The sequence below is a fragment of the Musca vetustissima genome, unplaced genomic scaffold, assembly GCF_032173495.1.
Source record: "Musca vetustissima isolate MV318-11 ecotype Yass unplaced genomic scaffold, APGP_CSIRO_Mvet_v1 utg12221, whole genome shotgun sequence".
NCBI lineage: Eukaryota > Metazoa > Arthropoda > Insecta > Diptera > Muscidae > Musca > Musca vetustissima.
This window is the reverse complement of record NW_026883087.1, coordinates 314910-333857: the sequence shown is the minus strand read 5'-3', so window position 1 is coordinate 333857 and position 18948 is coordinate 314910. Positions and strand designations below refer to the sequence as shown.

Here is an 18948-nt window from a genome sequence, read left to right as displayed (position 1 = left end):
AGATTCCTCCATGAAAGTCATATATTTTCGTGATCAGGGAGACGAGATCTACCTGTGACAAAAATTTCAGAAAAATCGGAGATGAGCCCCTAAACTCAACTTGTTCCGAATATTGTGTTGCTATAATTTGTAATAATTTATGTTAAAAATAGAAATATAATAATTCTATAAAGCGGAATACCCAAGCTATTCACCGTGATTTGATAGCATATAAAGTTTACGTTAGTAAATTGGATGATTTCTTTAATTATTTGTTTTAATTATAAATAAATGATAATAAAATGGGCAACTATATTTGTTATGCACAGGGAATTGATAGCACATAAAGGTGACGTCAATGGATAAGGCGTTTCTATAATTCGGAATTATTTATATTAGCAATTGAAATAAAATAATATTATAAAGCTAATCACACAAGCTATTTATAAAAGTAGCGGTAGTAAATTTGATGATGTGTTTCTTTAATTTTGTAATAATTTACAAATAATTTATTTTTTTTTTATAAAAACAACAAACTGGGATTCAGCCTGACCATTTTGCAAAAAATAAAAATGAAAATAAAATAATATTATAAAGCTTATTACACAAGTTATTCACTGTAATTTGATAGCACATAAACGTGGTGTTATTAAAGTAGATGATGTCTTTAATTTTAATTATTTGTTTTAATGAAAATAAATAATAATAAAATAGGCAACTTTGTTTGTTATGCACAGGGAATTGAGAGCTTTAGTGACGTTAGTAAATTGGATAATGTGTTTTTTTAATTTTGTAATAATTTATAAATAAATGAAAATAAAATTATACTACAAAGCTAATTACACAATCTACTCACTGTAATTTTATAGCATATAAATGTGCCGTTAATAAATTGGATGATTTCTTTAATTTTTAATTATCTATTTTAATTACAAATAAATAATAATAAATTGTCTGTTCCCGCACTGCAAGTATCTACTAGTTTTTACTACGATAACGAATTTTCCTTTATGATGTCGAAGAAAATAGTAAAATCGAGTAGATTCTTGCAGTACGGGAACAGACCAAAAATAGGCGACTTTGTTTGTTATGCACAGCGAATTAATAGCACATAAAGGTGACGTTAGTAAATTTGATGATTTTTTTAATTTTTAATTATCTATTTTAATTACAAATAAATAATGATAAAATAGGCGACTTTGTTTGTTATGCACAGCGAATTAATAGCACGTTAGTAAATTTGATGATTTTTTTAATTTTTAATTACTTGTTTAGTGAAAAATAAGAATAAAAAGCAATAATAAAATCGCCAACTGCATTATTTATGCACTATGAATTGATGACACATAAAAGTGAGGTTAGTAAATTGTCTGATTTGTTTCCTTAACATTTTATCAATTGTTTTTTAATTAAAGATAATAATCGAAAAGTATCCAAATATATATGTTATGCACTGAGAATTGATACCCCATAAGGGTGAAATTGAATGATTTGAACTTTGTAATAATTGTTTAAATTATAAATAATATTAAAAAAGCACAACTATATTTGCTATGAACTGCGAATTGACAGCACACTGAGGTGAAATTAATAAATTTGAAATTTTTTTCCTTTAATTTTGGAATAATTTTTAATTAAATATAATTAAAGCCTGACTACGCAAATATAATCAATTATATTAATAATAAAATATTACCATGATTCTGATTTCAGATGTTATTCACGTTGATTTGATAGCACATAAATGAAACGATAGTTATGGTGTTTCTACACGATATGTATTTTACATATGTGCTGTCACTTTTTTACATCGAACTCGTCATGTGAAACATACGTAAATGTCAATGTATCAAAACGATATGCAATTACATATGTATTTTTTCCGAATAGGACGCGCTCTATTTTCGTATGTGAAACATAAGGAAATCATCTGTTTCAATGAAACACATTGTTGGAAGAAAATATTTCAATTGTAATTCAAAAAAATGATGAAAAGGCAACAATTACAAATTATTATTTCGTTTGTAGGTGTTTAATAAAAAAATGATGTTGATTTAAGAAAAAATAAAAGTGTTTTTTTGTTTATAGGTTATGTCATATGTAAAATACATATGCCGATTTGAAAACAAAAATAAATGTTTTGTGTACACTGCTAATTTTGACACACATAAGGAATTACATATGGATCAAATAAGTGACAGCACATAAGTAAAATACATATCGTGTAAAAACACCATTAATAGTATGTCATGGTACAATTATTCAAGGTATGCCATAGCAACTTATAAATTACAATTTTCAGAAAATATATTCGAAAATTGATTTGTTTGAAGATGAATTTTACAACATTTGTAAGAAGTATGTATGAATCAATATATGAATCATATCACCAACTCGATTTAGAAATGAAAACCTGATATTCTATTATTTTTTTTCGCGTTTTTGGTAAAATCTTAAAAATACGTCAAATGAACGGAACGACTTGTTGCATTTGTTTTCATTTATTCTGACATTATTGCCCATAAGGTAGTGGTGTATTTTCTCCTTTCTTACCAAAGCTACCCTACTTTGTGTAATTGTACCAGGGTTAAAAGTCTGTTTCAAATTTTATATTTACTTTTTAAATAAAAGTTGAATAAAAATCCCATTTGGAGTACGTAACCCACTAGATTTTGAATGTCAATGACGTGGCGTATATTTTATTTAACATATACGTTAGGAAATTTACATTTAAGATCGAATGGATTTGGTATATCTAAACGTATCGTTAAAAACAATCACGTGGGCATTCGCTGTGCATTGATAACACAACAGTGTGGCATTTTAGTGCGTTTGGAATATTTTTGGCTATTTATATTGTTGGCTCGCATCCCAACTGGTGAATATTTATACCACCGCCACCGATTTCCGAATTTTTCATTGAAAAATTTGCCTCCATCAGCTGTAGCCTTATTCGTATAAAATAAGGCAACACAGCAACCGCATAAATTGATTTTGACATTCCAACGCCGTTGGTCGTAAAACGATCTACGCAACCCTTTTTATCCGCCCGTAAACGTTGGCACGTTTTTGCTATTTTATTTTAAGTGAAATTTTTTTCTGCAAATTTCAATTACCAGCAACAATTGCAATAAATAATTCCTACATCGTGAACGAGAATTTTACCGGTATTTTGCAAAAATGGCATTAACGTCACGTTTCTACAGTGAAAAATATCCCGAAGTGGAAGATGTTGTCATGGTCAATGTCCTCTCCATTGCCGAAATGGGCGCCTATGTGCATTTATTGGAATACAACAATATCGAGGGTATGATCCTGCTCTCGGAATTGTCCCGTCGTCGTATTCGTTCCATTAACAAATTGATTCGTGTTGGCAAAACCGAACCGGTCGTTGTCATACGTGTGGACAAAGAAAAAGGTTATATTGATCTGTCAAAGCGACGTGTGTCACCCGAAGATGTGGAAAAGTGTACAGAACGCTTTGCAAAGGCAAAGGCTGTGGATCTACTATTGCGTCATGTTTCCAATTTGTTGGGTTACGAGACCAGCGAACAGTTGGAAGAGCTATATCAGAAGACTGCCTGGCATTTTGAAAAGAAATACAATAGCAAATCGGCTGCCTATGATATCTTCAAACAGTCGGTGGAAGATCCCACCGTGTTCGATGAATGCGATTTGGATGAGAAGACCAAGGAAGTGTTGCTGAACAATGTCAAGCGTAAATTGGTATCGCCCACATTGAAAATCCGTTCCGATATTGAGTGTTCGTGTTACGGTTATGAGGGTATTGATGCTGTGAAGGCGGCTCTCAACAAGGGTTTGGAATTGAGCAATGAAGAGTTGGTTATACGCATTAATTTGATTGCGCCACCACTGTGAGTGTTTGGAATAATTATTTTGTTGGAATTTGGAATTTTAATCGTTGTTTTGGTTTTGTTGTTTTCCAGTTATGTTATGACCACCTCAACCACCAAGAAGGCAGAAGGTTTGAAAATTTTGGAACAGGCCATTGAAAATATCCGTACCAAAATCCAAGAATATGGTGGTGAATTTAAGGTGGTTATGCCACCCAAATTGGTTACTGCCATTGATGAGGCCGAATTGGCTCGGCGCTTGCAAAAGGCTGAAGCTGAAAATGCCGAAGTTGGCGGTGATGATGATGAAGAGGAAGATGAAGAAGGCATGTCATTTGATCCCGAAAATGAATCTATTAATAATAAGGGTGGCCGCCACTCAGCCAAGAGTAATGATGACGATGACGAGGATGATGATGATGACGATGAGGAATAAATATGAACAAAGGCCCGGTGTGTAGTTGTTGAAGAAGAAAAAAAACAATAGTTGTTGTATAATTTTTTTCAGAGATTACAACAACAATTACTAACATGTTAAGCAGACCAACAACAAACAATTAATATTTATTACAATATTGAAACGGCTTTTGAGAAAAAACATTTTTTTACTTCGTGTACAGTTTCCATAGATTCCTTTTTTATATATACAAACAAACACACATACATACACATCAATCAACATCAAGAAAATATGATTTTTCTTTTTTTGTGCAAATTTGAGAAAAATAAAATGAAAATGTTTAACCCAATCGACAAACATTACAAGGTGAAAACCCAAAACCAAAAGACACAAATTTGGCGAATTTGGATTTTTTTTTCATTTCAAAGGCGCTAAAAGAAACGGTAAGGATGCTGAAGAAAGACAAAGGAGTTAGAAGAAGGGCAAAGGAGTTACATTGTCTATAAAAGTTCAAGAGGTCTCCAATTGACTATAGAAGACCAAGAGGGATCCTACTGTCAATAGAAGACCAGAAGGACTTTTAATATCTATAGAAGACCAAGAGGTATTCTATTGCCAAAAGAGATCTTGTTGCCTTCTATTATTTAAGGAGACCCTGAGTTCCTCTATAGAACATCCAGAGACCATATATTGCCCACAAAAGTCTTTGAGGTCCTTAGAAGATTTTTTTTAATTTTTAAATTGAAAACAAATTTATTTTTTATCTTATTTTATTTAAATTGTATAACCTGAGGTCTTCTACTATTTAAGGTGACCCTGAAAAAGTCTTTTTAAATTGAGGTGTGATACGTCTTGAGATCATCTATTGTCTTTAGAAGGTCTTGAGATTTCTTCTACTATGTAAGGAGAACCTGAGGTCCTCTATAGAAGACCTTGAGACCATATATTGTACATAAAGGTCTTTGAGGTCCTTAGAAGACTTTTTTTAAATTGAGCTGATGTACGTCTTGAGATCATCTATTGTCTTTAGATGGTCTTGAGGTCTCTTCTACTATTCAAGGAGACCCTGAGGTCCTCTATAGAAGACCCAGAGACCATATATTGTACATAAAGGTCTTTGAAGTCCTTAGAAGACTTTTTTAAATTAAAAACTAAATCATTTCTTTTTTAGTAGTGTTGGCGGGTTATTTGGGATACTATTTGTATTTTGTTTTTGCAAAATAGTCAGGCTTAATCCCAATAAAAAACAACTATTTATTAGTGGGGAATGTATGGCATTGTCCGCCGAGGGGTAAGGCAGGGAAGACTATAGTTCGGATCTCGCCACTGATCCTCATCAGTTCCCTTAGTTTTTTGTTGGGATATTCTCCCCAGAAGCTATTTCTTTTTTAGGATAATAAAACATTTGTTTAAATTGTATACCTTGAGGGAATAATAAACCATTTACTTAAATTTTATACCATGAGGCCTTCTACTATACAATGAGACACTGAGGTCCTCTATAGAAGACCCAGAGACCATATATTGTTCACAAAAGTCATTGAGGTCCTTAGAAGACTTTTTAATTTTTAAATTAAAAACAAAATAATTTATTTTTTGTGAATAGTAAACCATTTATTTAAATTGTATACCATGAGGCCTTCTACTATTTAATGAGACCCTAAGGTTCTCTACAGAAGACCCAGAGACCATATATTGTCCACAAAAGTCCTTGAAGTCCTTAGAAGCATTTTTCTTTATTTTTATAAATTAAAAACAAAATCATTTCTTTTTTGTGAATAATACACCATTTATTTAAACCACCACTTTCAAAACAGATTTTAGTTTTACATTTTGTTTTTGTTGCTGTCCTTAATAACTACGCTTTCAAACTCGGTTCTAAAAGCTATTTGCAAAGTAGATTTTTTTTGCATTATTTATTTATTTTTTTTTTGTAAATTTCGTTGAAGAATTTTATTGTATCCTTTCTTATTGGGGGGAGTATGGGGGAGGGTGTTCACTTGGTCTTAAACTTAAATATCTAGTCTTGTTCTTCTTATGCTATATTTTGTTGTTGTTGTTATTTGTAGATATTTAACGAATCTACATTTTTTGTCTACTAATTCGTTTGAAAAATTTCGTTAATAATTTGTTGTTGCTGTTTTTTATTATTACGAGAAATGCGCTTCAAGCCTGAGGTAGTTAACAGGACTATTAACATGAAATTGGATGAAATAAAATATGTGATATTTATCTAAATGTGAATCTACCTAGATTTGTCCATAAAGTGTGTAAATCGACTTCAAACAAATCATCCGGTTGACTATGTCTGTACTTCTAGAAAACGCAACTACGTAATTCTATGCTCAATTTTGTACGTTGTGCAAAATTTGATGTCAATCTGACTAACATGAGGAGTATGATGCCCAATTTGCTTGATATCGGGCGAAAAAATATATGTAAGCTATATCCACATATTAAGCGATTTCAAACAAACTTGTCACAGGTTAGGTTATACTAACTTTAGAACGTTTTGTTCCTATTGGTTCCTTGGTGCGTCAATTACATAAAATCAATCTATAATAAAATGGAGCTATATCTAAATCTGGACCGATTTTCACGAAACAAGGCAGACATCACTCTAGGCTCAATTCAGTACGTTATGCCAAATTTCGTGCAAATCGAAAGATATATAGCGACTTTGGTGAACCATTTACATGAAATCGGACGAAACTATATGTGGGAGCTATATAGAAATATGGACCGATTTTATCGAAACTTGGCAGACATCACTCTAGGCTCAATTCAGTACGTTGTGCAAAATTTCGGGCAAATCGAAAGATATATATGGATGTTGGTGCACAATTTACATGAAATCGGACGAAACTATATATGGGAGCTATATCTAAATCTGGACTGATTTTCACGAAACTTGGCAGACATAACTCTAGGCTCAATTCAGTACGTTATGCCAAATTTCGTGCAAATCGAAAGATATATATGGATTTTGGTCACAATTTACATGAAATCGGACGAAACTATATATGGTAGCTATATCTAAATCTTGACCGATTTTCACGGAGCTTGGCAGACATCATTCTAGACCTAAATGATTAGGCTGTACCAAATTTCGTGCTAATCGAAAGATATATAGGGACTTTGGGGCCCCATTTACATTAAATCGGACGAAACTATATATGTGAGCTATATCTAAATCGGGACCGATTTTCATGAAACTTGGCAGACATCATTCTAGGCCCAATTAAGTACGTTATGCCAAATTTCGTGCAAATCGAAGGATATATAGGGACTTTGGGGCACCATTTACATGAAATCGGACGAAACTATATATGGGAGCTATATCTAAATCTGGACCAATTTTCTTGAAACTGGGCAGACACCATTCTAGACTCAATTCAGTACGTTATGCCAAATTTCGTGCAAATCGAAAGATATATAGAGACTTTGACATTTACATGAAATCGGACGAAACTATATATGGGAGCTATATCTAAATCTGGACCGATTTTCACGAAACTTGGCAGACATCACTCTAGGCTTAATTCAGTACGTTATGCCAAATTTCGTGCAAATCAAAAGATATATAGGGACTTTGGGGCACCATTTACATGAAATCGGACGAAACTATATATGGGAGCTATATCTAAATCTGGACCGATTTTCACGAAACTTGGCAGACATCATTCTAGACCTAAATGATTAGGCTGTACTAAATTTCGTGCAAATCGAAAGTTATATAGGGACTGTTTACATTAAATCGGTTAAATATATATATGGGAGCTATATCTAAATCTGAACCGATTTTTCCCAATTTCAATAGGGTTCGTCCTTGGGCTAAATAAGTGACCTATGCCAAATTTCATCCAATTCGGATCATAAATGCGACCTGTACTTTGTTTACAATTTAACATGGACAGACGGACGGACAGACGGACATGCGTAAATCGACTCAGAAAGTGATTCTATGCATATTCTCAAAAGGAACCATGGGTCTATCTCGATTATTTTTGCCTGTTACAAACATATGCACAAAGACATAATACCCTGTACCACAGTGTGGTGAAGGGTATAAAAACAAAATGTTAGGCTTCTTCGCTGGATGTTATTAGCTTTTGTTGCAAAGTGTTTTTTCGTTATGAATTGGCTATGGTGAGTTTTTGAATATTTAAAAAAATAATTGGAATTAAAAAAAAAATGAAAAATTAAAAAAATAAATTTAAATACAAACTTCGAACTTTTAATAAAAAATCTGAATTTTTTCATTTTAATTTTCATTTTTATTTTATAAACTTAAATTTTTTTAACAAAAAATTTAATTTTTAAATAGATAATTTGAATATTTTTATAAAAATATTCAAATTTTTTGATAAAAAAATAAATTAAATAAGAAGAAAATAAAATTTTAAATAAAAAAAATTGGATACCTTTTAAATAAAAATTGGACTTTTATATTTTTTAAATAAAGAATGCATTTTATTTAAATAACAAATTTTGGAAGTTAAAGAAAATTGAAAAATTAAAAAATAAATTTAAAACAAAATTCGAACTTTAATAAAAAAATTCTGAATTTTTTTCATTTTTATTTTATAAAAAAGTTATTGAAATTAAATTTTTTTAACATAAAAATTTGATTTTTAAATAGAAAATTTGAATATTTTCAAAAAAAATATTGGAATTTTTGGATAAAAAAAAATAAATTATGAAGTAAATAAAATTTTAAATAAAAAATGGATTTAACCGTGCCTGCGTCTACAACTTCAGAAGTGTTGGCGGTTTATTTGGGATACCATTTGTATTTTGTTTGTAAATGCCTTGTTAACCTCGAAGTGAGGCTCCAGCGAAATTCTCATGCAGTTTATGTCGTTGGTCAGCTAAGTACTTCGCTTTGTTACAAGAGACATTTGGGTATGAAAGGTTTTTTGTATAGAAGCAATAGCTTCTGGGGAGAATATCCCAACAAAGAACTAAGGGAACTGATGAGGATCAGTGGCGTGATCCGAAACTATAGTCTTCCCTGCCTTACCCCTCGGCAAACAATGCCATACATAAAACTAATAAATAGTTTTTTTTTTTTCTATATTAAAAAAAATATTTTTGTTTATTATATAATAAACAAAAATATTTTTTTTTAATTTTTTTAATATTTTTTCTTAGAGATTTTTTTTAAAAAAAAGGATTCTTAAAAATTGAATTATTTTTAATAAAAAGTAAGCTTTTCCAATAAAGATTTGAAATAAATGTATATTTTTTTAAATGAAATTTTTGTTTTTTAAATACATTTTTTTTGAATTTGAAATATATTTTCAAGTTTTTAGAAACGAGAATTTGAAAAAAATTTACCAAAATAAAAAAATTATATTTTTTTTTATAAAAATTATATATATATATATTTTTTTTTGAAAAAAATCATTTTTTTATTATTTTAAGTAAGATGATGTCTTACCCTATAACAACCTAAAATATCAAATTAAAGCCAATTCGGTGCTAAAAATCCCCAAAATACTAAATATTTAAGGATACTTGTTATTTGGGGGGCTATCCTAAAATGTGGACCAATATTGATAATTTTTGGTAGTGAAATTTTGATACACAATAAAGAATTAAAAATATCAAATTACCATACAATTTGTTTGAAAAAGTGCCCATAATCGTCAAAATATCGAGAGAAAAAAACATGTACCGATATACCATATTTTTAGTACCACCAAACATCCTAGGAGTAGTAGCAATGTATGTGCAAAATTTCAAAGCTATGCGAACTCTATCGTGATGTCCGACATGCATAAATCGTCATAGAATTTTATTCGGATTGAGAATAGAAATAGACTTTATGGGGTCCTCCAGTGAATATTTTGAGATCTTGCAAACGAATTCACAAAATTTAAGGTGGAGGGTATACAACATATAACAAATTGAGGTTATGTTTTTTTTCTATAACAAAATTATAAATTTATTTCTTTTCCTTTCACATCTATAGGATTAAAAAAAAAGTATTTCACCATAGCCAAAACTATAGATAAACAATTTTGTTTCCTCAAACCTAGTTTTTACAACTTTTCATTTCCCCCGAACAATATTTTTCTGTTTAATTTTTAAAAATATTTAACTTAAAAAAAACTTAAATATGTGTGTATATAAGTTTTGTTTTTTAAGAAGTTTTTTTTTGCTACTTAATAATATAACATGTGACATTCGTTATACATATTATACAATTTTTCGTTTTGTATTTGTTTTTGTTTTGTTTTTTAGTCTCACAACATTATACTAAAATTTTTATTTAGTTTTATTTTTTTTAATTCAAAGTTCATTCATTGTTGTTTTGTATGTGTGTGTGTACATCATATAGTATATATTTTTTTGTTGTACTTAAAATTTAATTTACTTAAAAATTATTTTCCTTTTTATTTTTTGTTTTCTTATAAAAAGAATGAAATCGCCAAACGAGGTATTACTATTTTTATTTATTTTTTTATAAATCTTTTTTTATGCTTCTGTGCTGTGTGTCCTTTTTTATTAAAATTTTAAAGATTTTGCTAAAAGACCTGCTGTAGCTTGCAATTTATTCCCATTGGAACGGCGTAATTCCTCCAACACCTCCTCGCGAGTAAAACCCATTTTAATGAGATCAGCAACATCCGATTCATTGAAATTATCACCACTCGGTGGTGGTTGAGAGGCTGATGAATTCGAATTGGCTGTGGATGATGTTGCAGCAGCTGCTGTCGATGTTGTTGTGGTTGAGTTGGAGTTGGAGTTAGAGTTTACAGTAGCGGATGAGGTGCAGGCTGTATTTTTTTTTTTTTTGAAAGCAAAAATAAAGAAAAAAATGCAAAACATAGACACACAACACCCACCATATATATTTAGAGATACGTATACAATTTTTTAATAGAGAAATAATTAAGTGTTTTGTTATGTGTTCTATCTGTTTGTGTGTGTGTTTTGTTTTTTTGTTCATTTACCTCCACCACTACCACTAGCCGCATCTCGTTTACTCTGTTCAATTGCCTCCTTAATGGCCTGAGCTTCCGAATCATTGGCAGATTGTTCTAAGGCTTTGAGTTCGTCATCGACATTGCCCGAGAGGCGGGCACAATCGGGCAGTTCATTTTCGGCCAAAAATGGTGTTTCGGTGCCGGTGGTACCAATGCGCAACACATCACGTTGCAAATCGATGTTGCACTGCAAACAAAAAAATGAATTCAGCAATGTTTTAATTAAAAAATTATATTCAGCAAGGTTTTAATTAAAAATCTGAATATACATATATATTTATATTCAGATTTTTTTGTAATTTAACTCAATACAGCAAGGTTCTATTTACAGGAAAACTCAATTCAGTTAAGTTCTTCTGCATTAAACACCAATTCAGCAAGGTTTTCATAGAGGAAATCGTCATTCAGCTAAGTTTTTAAACTAAAAAACGAACATTTTCAAGTTTTTCTATATAAAAAAATCAATTCAGCAATATTTTTCTATGGAAACCGAAATTCAGCAAAGTTATTATGCCAATAAATTCAATTCAGCCAAGTTTTCCTTTGGAAAATCTCAATTCAGCCAAGTTTTCCTTTGGAAAAACTCAATTCAGCAAGGTTTTTATATGGAATTCAGCAAGGTCTTTATGGAAAACTCAATTCAGCAAGATTTTTTTAATGAAAAACATAATTCAGCTAGGTAGTTGTATAGAAAAAATAAATGTAGCAATGTTTGTGCGGAAAAACTGAATTCAGCAAAATTTTTTCGTAGAAAAACACAATTCAGCAAGGTTTTTATATGAAAAATTTGCTATTCAACCAACTTTCTTTAGGGAAAACTCAATTCAGCAAGATTTTTTTTGAATGAAAAACATAATTCAGCAGGGAAGTTGTATAGAAAATATAAATTTAGAATGTTTTTGTGCGGAAAAACTCAATTCAGCAAAAATTTTTTAGAAAAACTCAATTTAGCAAGGTTTTCAATAGAAAACATTAATTCAGTAAGACTTTTCAATAGAAAACATGAATTCAGCAAGGTGTTTTTAATGAAACACACTGAAAAAACATTTTCATGTTTTTCTATATAAAAAAATCAATTCAACAATATTTTTCTATGGAAACCCCAATTCATCAAAGTTATTATGTCAATAAATTCAATTTAGCCAAGTATTTCTTTAGAATTTCAGTTGTTCAAGTTGTTTTTTAACGAAAAACTCAATACAGCAATGATTTTGTATAGAAAAACTCAATTCAGCAACAATTTTCTATAGAAAAACTCAATTCAGCAAGGTTTTTATATGAAAAATTGATATTCAACCAAGTTTCTTTAGGGAAAACTCAATTCAGCAAGATTTTTTTTAATGAAAAACATAATTCAGTTGGGTAGTTGTATAGAAAAAATAAATTTAGCATGTTTTTGTGCGGAAAACTCAATTCAGCAAAGTTCTTCAATAGAAAACATCGATTCAGCAAGGCTTTTCAATAGAAAACATGAATTCAGCAAGGTGTTTTTAATGAAACACACTGAAAAAACATTTTCAAGTTTTTCTATATAAAAAAATCAATTCAACAATATTTTTCTATGGAAACCCCAATTCAGCAAAGTTATCATGCCAATAAATTCAATTCAGCCAAGTTTTTCTTTAGAAAAACTCAATTCAGCAAGGTTTTTTAATAGAAAACATTAATTCAACAAGTTGTTTTTAACGAAAAACTCAATTCAGCACGATTTTCTATAGAAAAACTCAATTCAGCAACGATTTTCTATAAAAAACTCAATTCAGCAAGATTTTTTAATGAAAAATAAAATTCAGCTAGGTAGTTGTATAGAAAAATGAATTTAGTAATGTTTTTGTGCGAAAAAAACTCAATTCAGCAAAATTTTTTCGTAGAAAAACTCAATTCAGCAAGGTTTTTCAATAGAAAACATCAATTTAGCAAGGCTTTTCAATGGATTTTCCTTGCATTGAAAATTGTTGTTTTTAAAAAATCCTACCTGATGTCTCTTGAGCATATCCAAACCCAACAGCATATCCATGGGTTGTTGTTCCAGCACCGAAAAACTCGAGGCCAAATAGTCTTTTTCAATTTGCAACTGGACCATGTGGATGCGGCCAATGATGCGTTGGGTGCCAACACCTTTGGCAATGCCACTCCATCTATAAAAGTATTAAAAAAATTATTGACATATTTTTCTATTAAAAAGAATCTTAGATCAATGGTAATAGACAGAATGCCTTACAGTTTTAATAGAACTGAAAGTAAAGCGCTCATTATTAAAATTCAAAAAAATAGATTTTGAAATTAAAACTTTGTTTTGATTAAAAAAACGTAATGTAAAGGTTTTCCGTACCTGGTGTCAATTAAATGTGTGACATTGCAACGTTTGGCGCATGCTGAACTCATTATGGTGGTTTGGGCCCCAGAATCAACAAATGCCTTGACCGGGACACCATTTACCTTGCAGTTAATGTAACTTGAAAAAAGAACAAGGATAAAAATTATTAATTACAATTAAGTGTTTTGTTTTTTTAATAAGAACCCACAGCATAATAACTGTTCCAAATATTTCCGGATTAAATTCCAATGCCGCTGCCATATTCTCTTGAATATTTTTCTGTTTTATTTCCTCTTCGATTAGACGCTGGGCTTCCGCATCAAATGGATCAGCATTTAGCATACGCAGACGTTGTGCATTACGTTCCTTGCGTGCATCAATTTGTTCCTTTAGAATCGTTTTAAATGTATCCAAATTACCCGACAACAGGGCATCGGCCAAACGTGGATTATTCTGTTTTAACAATGCCAATGATTCGGGATTTTCCAAGAACATTTGACGCACGGTGGCTGGATCGTCATCATAGTTGACATTAAATTCATCCGAATCATTGTAATTGATTAGACCACTGGCCGAGGGTAAGGAACGAAATGCACCACCAGCAGCCAGACTTGAACCGGTTGTTGAGCCTGTACTAGTGCCTGGTATACTTATATTGCTAAAGTCCAAACTGCGTATAGCTGCTTCGTCTGTAAGAAGAAGAAATAGAAAAGAAAATTAATAAAAGTCTTTTTGTTGTTGTTTATAAACTTAGAGGAAGAAGAAGAAGAAAACAAATTGTTTGTTTTGGTGAAATTTGTTTATTTGCCGTAATGGGTATTGCACGTACGTATGTGCCGTGCCACCCACCCTCACAACATATATTTGAACTTGACATTGAACTCTATTAACTGCTTCAATGAATTTTCGGGGAATTCACATTGAAAATAGAAAGTGGTGTGCAACCTTGAAAAATAATACAAATCATGGGAAAAAAAATATTCGGAAATATTTTCAAAGTTCTATCAAGGTGAGGAAAATATTTTTAAAGTTAATAGGGCCCAACAAGGCCTGGTTTTGAAAAAAATTAAATTATTAAGGTCGATCTCAAGGTGTTTTGAAATTTGAAAAAAAAAAAACATTTTTAAATTTTTTTCATGATCTACATTTACAAAAAAATAAGCAGTGGGAAATGTATTTTTGTCAAGGCCTTGTTGACCATGGCCTAGGATTTCAAAAGAAAATACTTTTAAAGGTCCAACAAGGCCTACGTTTTATAAATGAAAATATTTTCCAACCTTTTGAAAAAATTAAGGGAACTGATGAGGATCAGTGGCGAGATCCGAAACTATTCTTCCCTGCCTTATCCCTGTTTCAAATGCCATACATTCCCCACTAATAAATAGTTGTTTTTTATAAAAACAACAAACTGGGATTAAGCCTGACTATTTTGCAAAAACAAAAAAAAATATATATATATATTTTTCTGGATTATCGATGCATGGTTTCAAATTTCCGATTTGTCAGGCTTTTTAATTTTTTTTTTGCGGACTGATGATCCGTTTTTTTTTTTATCAAAAATGTACTTTTTTAAAGAGTGGATTAAAAAAAAAATATTTTCCGAACTTTCGATTTGTGGACCTTTTAAAAATATTTTTTCCGAATTTTTTTATCAAAAATATATTTTTTTGAGTCTATTGAAAAGTGGATATAAAAGAATATTTTTTCGGGACTATCGAGGGCTGGATTAAAACTTCCGATTTGTGGATATTTAAAAAAAAAATCCGGATCGAAGATCCGCAAAATTTTTATCAAAAATATTTTTTTCTGAGTCTATCAAAGAGTGGATATAAAAATAATAATTTTTGGCTGGATTTATACTTCCGATTTGTGGATATTTTAAAAATATTTTTTATCCAAAAATATTTTTTTCCTAAGAGGATTTTTAAAAACATATTTTTTCGGAACAGTCGGTGCATGGATTTAAATTTCCGATTTATGGACATTTAAAAAAAATATTTTTCCGAAGTAAAGATCCGCAAATTTTTTATCAAAAATATTTTTTTTCTGAGTCTATCAAAGAGAGGATTTTTAAAAACATATTTCTTCGGAACGGTGCTTGGATTTAAACTACACTTTAATTCGGTAATTCGGATTGGTAATTTTTTTATCAAAAATATTTTTTTTTTTTTCTGAAATGTATGATCCGAATGAGATGAAATTTGCCACAGTTCACTTATTTGGCCCAAGGACGAACCCTATTGAATTTGGAGAAAATCGGTCGAGATTTCGATAAAGCTCTCACATATATTTTCGTCCGATTTTAGGTGCTCCAAACTCTCCAGATTTGTCTGATTGGGACAAAATTTTGCACAGGGTACTGAATTGAGTACAGATTTGCGTATGCGAAGTTTTGTTGAAATCGGTTTAGATTTAAATATAGCTGCCATATATATTTTCGTTCGATTTTTTGTAAATGGTCCAAAAAATTCTTAGGAATTGTCCGATTGATACCAAATTTAGTACAACGTACTCAATTAAGTACACCTTGTTGTATGCGAAGTTTTGTTGAAATCGGTTTAGATTTAAATATAGCTGCCATATATATTTTCGTCCGATTTTAGGAGCTCCAAACTCCCCAGCTTTGTCCGATTGCAACAAAATTGTGCACAGCGTACTGAAGTAGGGAACGAATGCCGTATATGAAGTTTCGTTGAAATCGGTTCAGATTTAGATATAGCTCTCATATATATTTTTGTCCGATTTTAGGTAAATGTTGCACAAAACTCTTATTATTTATTTAATTGTGACGAAATTTTGCATAGCCTACTGAATTGAGTCTAGAATGATGTGTGCTAAGTTTCGTTGAAATCGGTTCAGATTTACATACAGCTCTCGTATATATTTTCGTTCGATTTTATGAAAATGATGCACCAAACTTCCAGGATTTGTCCGATTGAGAGAAAGTTTTGCACAGCGAACTGAATTAAGAATACGTTGACGTATGCGAAGTTTTGTGAAAATCGATTCAGATTTAGATATAGCTCCCCTTTACATATTCTTCCGATTTTATTTAAATGGTATACCAAACTCCCAAGAATTTTTCGATTTATCCAACTAAACTTCTCACAACGTTTTTCAAATTTGCTTCTCATTATAAAAGGGGTAAAAAATATTGTTCCTTATCACTTCTTCAGTCCCCTTGAACGACCTCACAAAATAAGGTAATCTCTTAAAAAAACGAATCTGCTTTTTTCGGGCATATAATTTGGAAACATTTTAAACTTGTCTACAAAAAATTCCAATCCACTCTTGGTTGTGGTACTATAATAGAGAATTATTGTATTATTAATGTTTTTCGAAAAAGAAAATTTAAAAAACATATACCTGTAATTTAGTGTCATTATATTCAACATTCTATCTTAGATCATTGACCTACTTCTCTTCATGTGGCCAAAGACATATTGTTTTCGTATAAAATGTAGCATCTTTGTAATTTGGACAAAACAAGGCGCAGAGAAAAAAATCAGACAAGCCAAATTAATGGACAATGACACATGCAAATGGTTAGCATGCTGATGATGATGATGAAGTAAACATGCCAACACATGTACGCACACACCACAAAATACCCGAAAAAATGTAAATACGCATTAAGAAAAAAATGACTACAGTTGGAGGATTTCGTTTGCGCGCCCACTCAATTATTTACTTGCATTGCTCATCACACATTGCACTGGATGTACCAGAGAAGACATACCGAAAAAATTACTTTATAAGGTTATTTTTAATGTTAAAATTATTGCTACTTACCCAAATCCATAGGTGTTGGTGGTGGACGGCTGACAGGTTCACGGCGTATTTCACGTTTTTGCAATACCACACAATCACCATCTTTAATGCCAAAATGTTTCAGTGGTTGTTTGTTATCCATCAAGGGTTTACCATTGAATATGATTAACATTTGGGCACCCGCTATACCCGATTCCACCTCACAAAATGCCTTGAAATTTTCCAATTCCAATTCTTCGCTGACATCGAGAAAGAAGACCTTATCGGTCGAGGTGGTGGTTACGGTAATTTTCATATCGGAGATGGATGATGATTATTGTGTGTGGTTGGTTCAGACACCACTAATCTCAATACAAATGGACTTTACTTTTATTATTTTTAAGGTAATAAAACCACAAAAATGTATTCGGCTTTGCTTTATCAACAAAACAACAACACCGGAACTTGAAATGACCCCACAAAAATTTTTCCAAACACTTTTCAATGAACTTTGTTTATAATTTCGAAAAATATCCAATATTTATTACGATTGATGGTTGCACTGGGGACACGCACACCTGAAATGTTAGAAAAAAGAAATTGGACTATTAAAAATTGTTGAATATTCAAAAGCAAGAAAGCCAACAAAGTGAAAACAAAAGAACAATACAGCAAAAACAATAACAACAACAACAACTCAATCTCATATCACGCACAAACACACAACAGCCAACTGGGGGAAAAAGAAGAAGCAGAATATTTATTAATTATTTTGGAAAAAACATTTCATTATTTCTGCATTCTGCTGCTACTATTTACTGCTTGCTGCTGCTTCTGTTGGTTGGTTGTTGTTGATTTGGTTTGTCCTCGTTGTTGTTGTTTTGATTTTTTTCTTTTCTTCCTCTGCATTTGTATGCGTGTGTTTGTCGGCATTTTTTGGCACTTTATCTCATAATTTCACAAGTATTTTCTTATTCAATATTATTTATTATTGTTTTTGGTTCTCCGATTTCATTAATCTCACCTTTTTTCTTGTATTTTTACAATAAATTTGTTAATTTCCAATCTCTGATCGAAATCGTCGTGTGTTTTGTTCAATAGACGAAGCCAACTCCAATTTTTGCAACGTCGCCCGGCTTGATAATGCAGTTTGTTTTTTGAACGGCGTCGTCATAACTTTGAATTGGTTGCTTCTTCTTCTATCTTTGTAAGTTGTAATCATGCACAGGGGATGGTTAGCACACAGACGGGAGATAATGACAATTCTAACCCTATCGTTATAGTTTACGATATAACATCTTTGTCATTTTAATTGACATTTCTGTTGTATGTCAAATAATAAAAAATCTTATGTAATTTCCCATTTACGTGTTTTATGATATATTTTAATTCAATCTTCAACAAAAAACATAAACATCAAAATCACTTTAAAATCCTCGCTAACGAATCCGGGAACCAAAAGTGCAAAACCTTGGAAGATGTGGATACGAAAGCGTATCACATGGCAATCTGCTTCTGCCAATGATATGAAGATAAAGACCTCAACATGATCAGCGAGAAAAAGGTACGAAAGGGAATATCCCATCACGGCCTCTAGGCAATTTCCGGTCGACCCAATTCTTAACCCAGGTACTGTGGCCACCTCTGACGGCA

At 31.2% G+C, this 18948-nt stretch overlaps 2 protein-coding genes across 2 annotated transcripts; one reads left to right on the top strand and one right to left on the bottom strand.

The window, feature by feature from the left end:
- The first annotated feature begins 3133 nt into the window (after positions 1-3133).
- On the top strand, positions 3134-4269 carry LOC133329844 (eukaryotic translation initiation factor 2 subunit 1). The gene is made up of 2 exons (XM_061538310.1): positions 3134-3854; positions 3927-4269. The coding sequence occupies exons 1-2, from the start codon at positions 3160-3162 to the stop codon at positions 4267-4269; spliced, it is 1038 nt and encodes a 345-aa protein (XP_061394294.1). The 5' UTR covers positions 3134-3159.
- A 6913-nt stretch (positions 4270-11182) lies between these two features.
- On the bottom strand, positions 11183-17611 carry LOC133329840 (protein DDI1 homolog 2). Its single transcript, XM_061538305.1, has 5 exons — positions 17338-17611; positions 13754-14234; positions 13561-13683; positions 13204-13366; positions 11183-11415 (listed from the first exon to the last, which is right to left on the bottom strand). The coding sequence occupies exons 1-5, from the start codon at positions 17609-17611 to the stop codon at positions 11188-11190; spliced, it is 1269 nt and encodes a 422-aa protein (XP_061394289.1). The 3' UTR covers positions 11183-11187.
- Positions 17612-18948: the final 1337 nt, after the last annotated feature.

Coding starts and splice junctions, on each gene's coding strand:
- LOC133329844 (XM_061538310.1), top strand. CDS start 3,160: ATGGCATTAACGTCACGTTTCTACAGTGAAAAATATCCCGAAGTGGAA. Junction 3,855..3,926: donor AATTTGATTGCGCCACCACT/GTGAGTGTTTGG, acceptor GTTGTTTTCCAG/TTATGTTATGACCACCTCAA.
- LOC133329840 (XM_061538305.1), bottom strand. CDS start 17,611: ATGAAAATTACCGTAACCACCACCTCGACCGATAAGGTCTTCTTTCTC. Junction 13,367..13,560: donor ACACATTTAATTGACACCAG/GTACGGAAAACC, acceptor ATACTTTTATAG/ATGGAGTGGCATTGCCAAAG. Junction 11,416..13,203: donor ATATGCTCAAGAGACATCAG/GTAGGATTTTTT, acceptor TTTTGTTTGCAG/TGCAACATCGATTTGCAACG.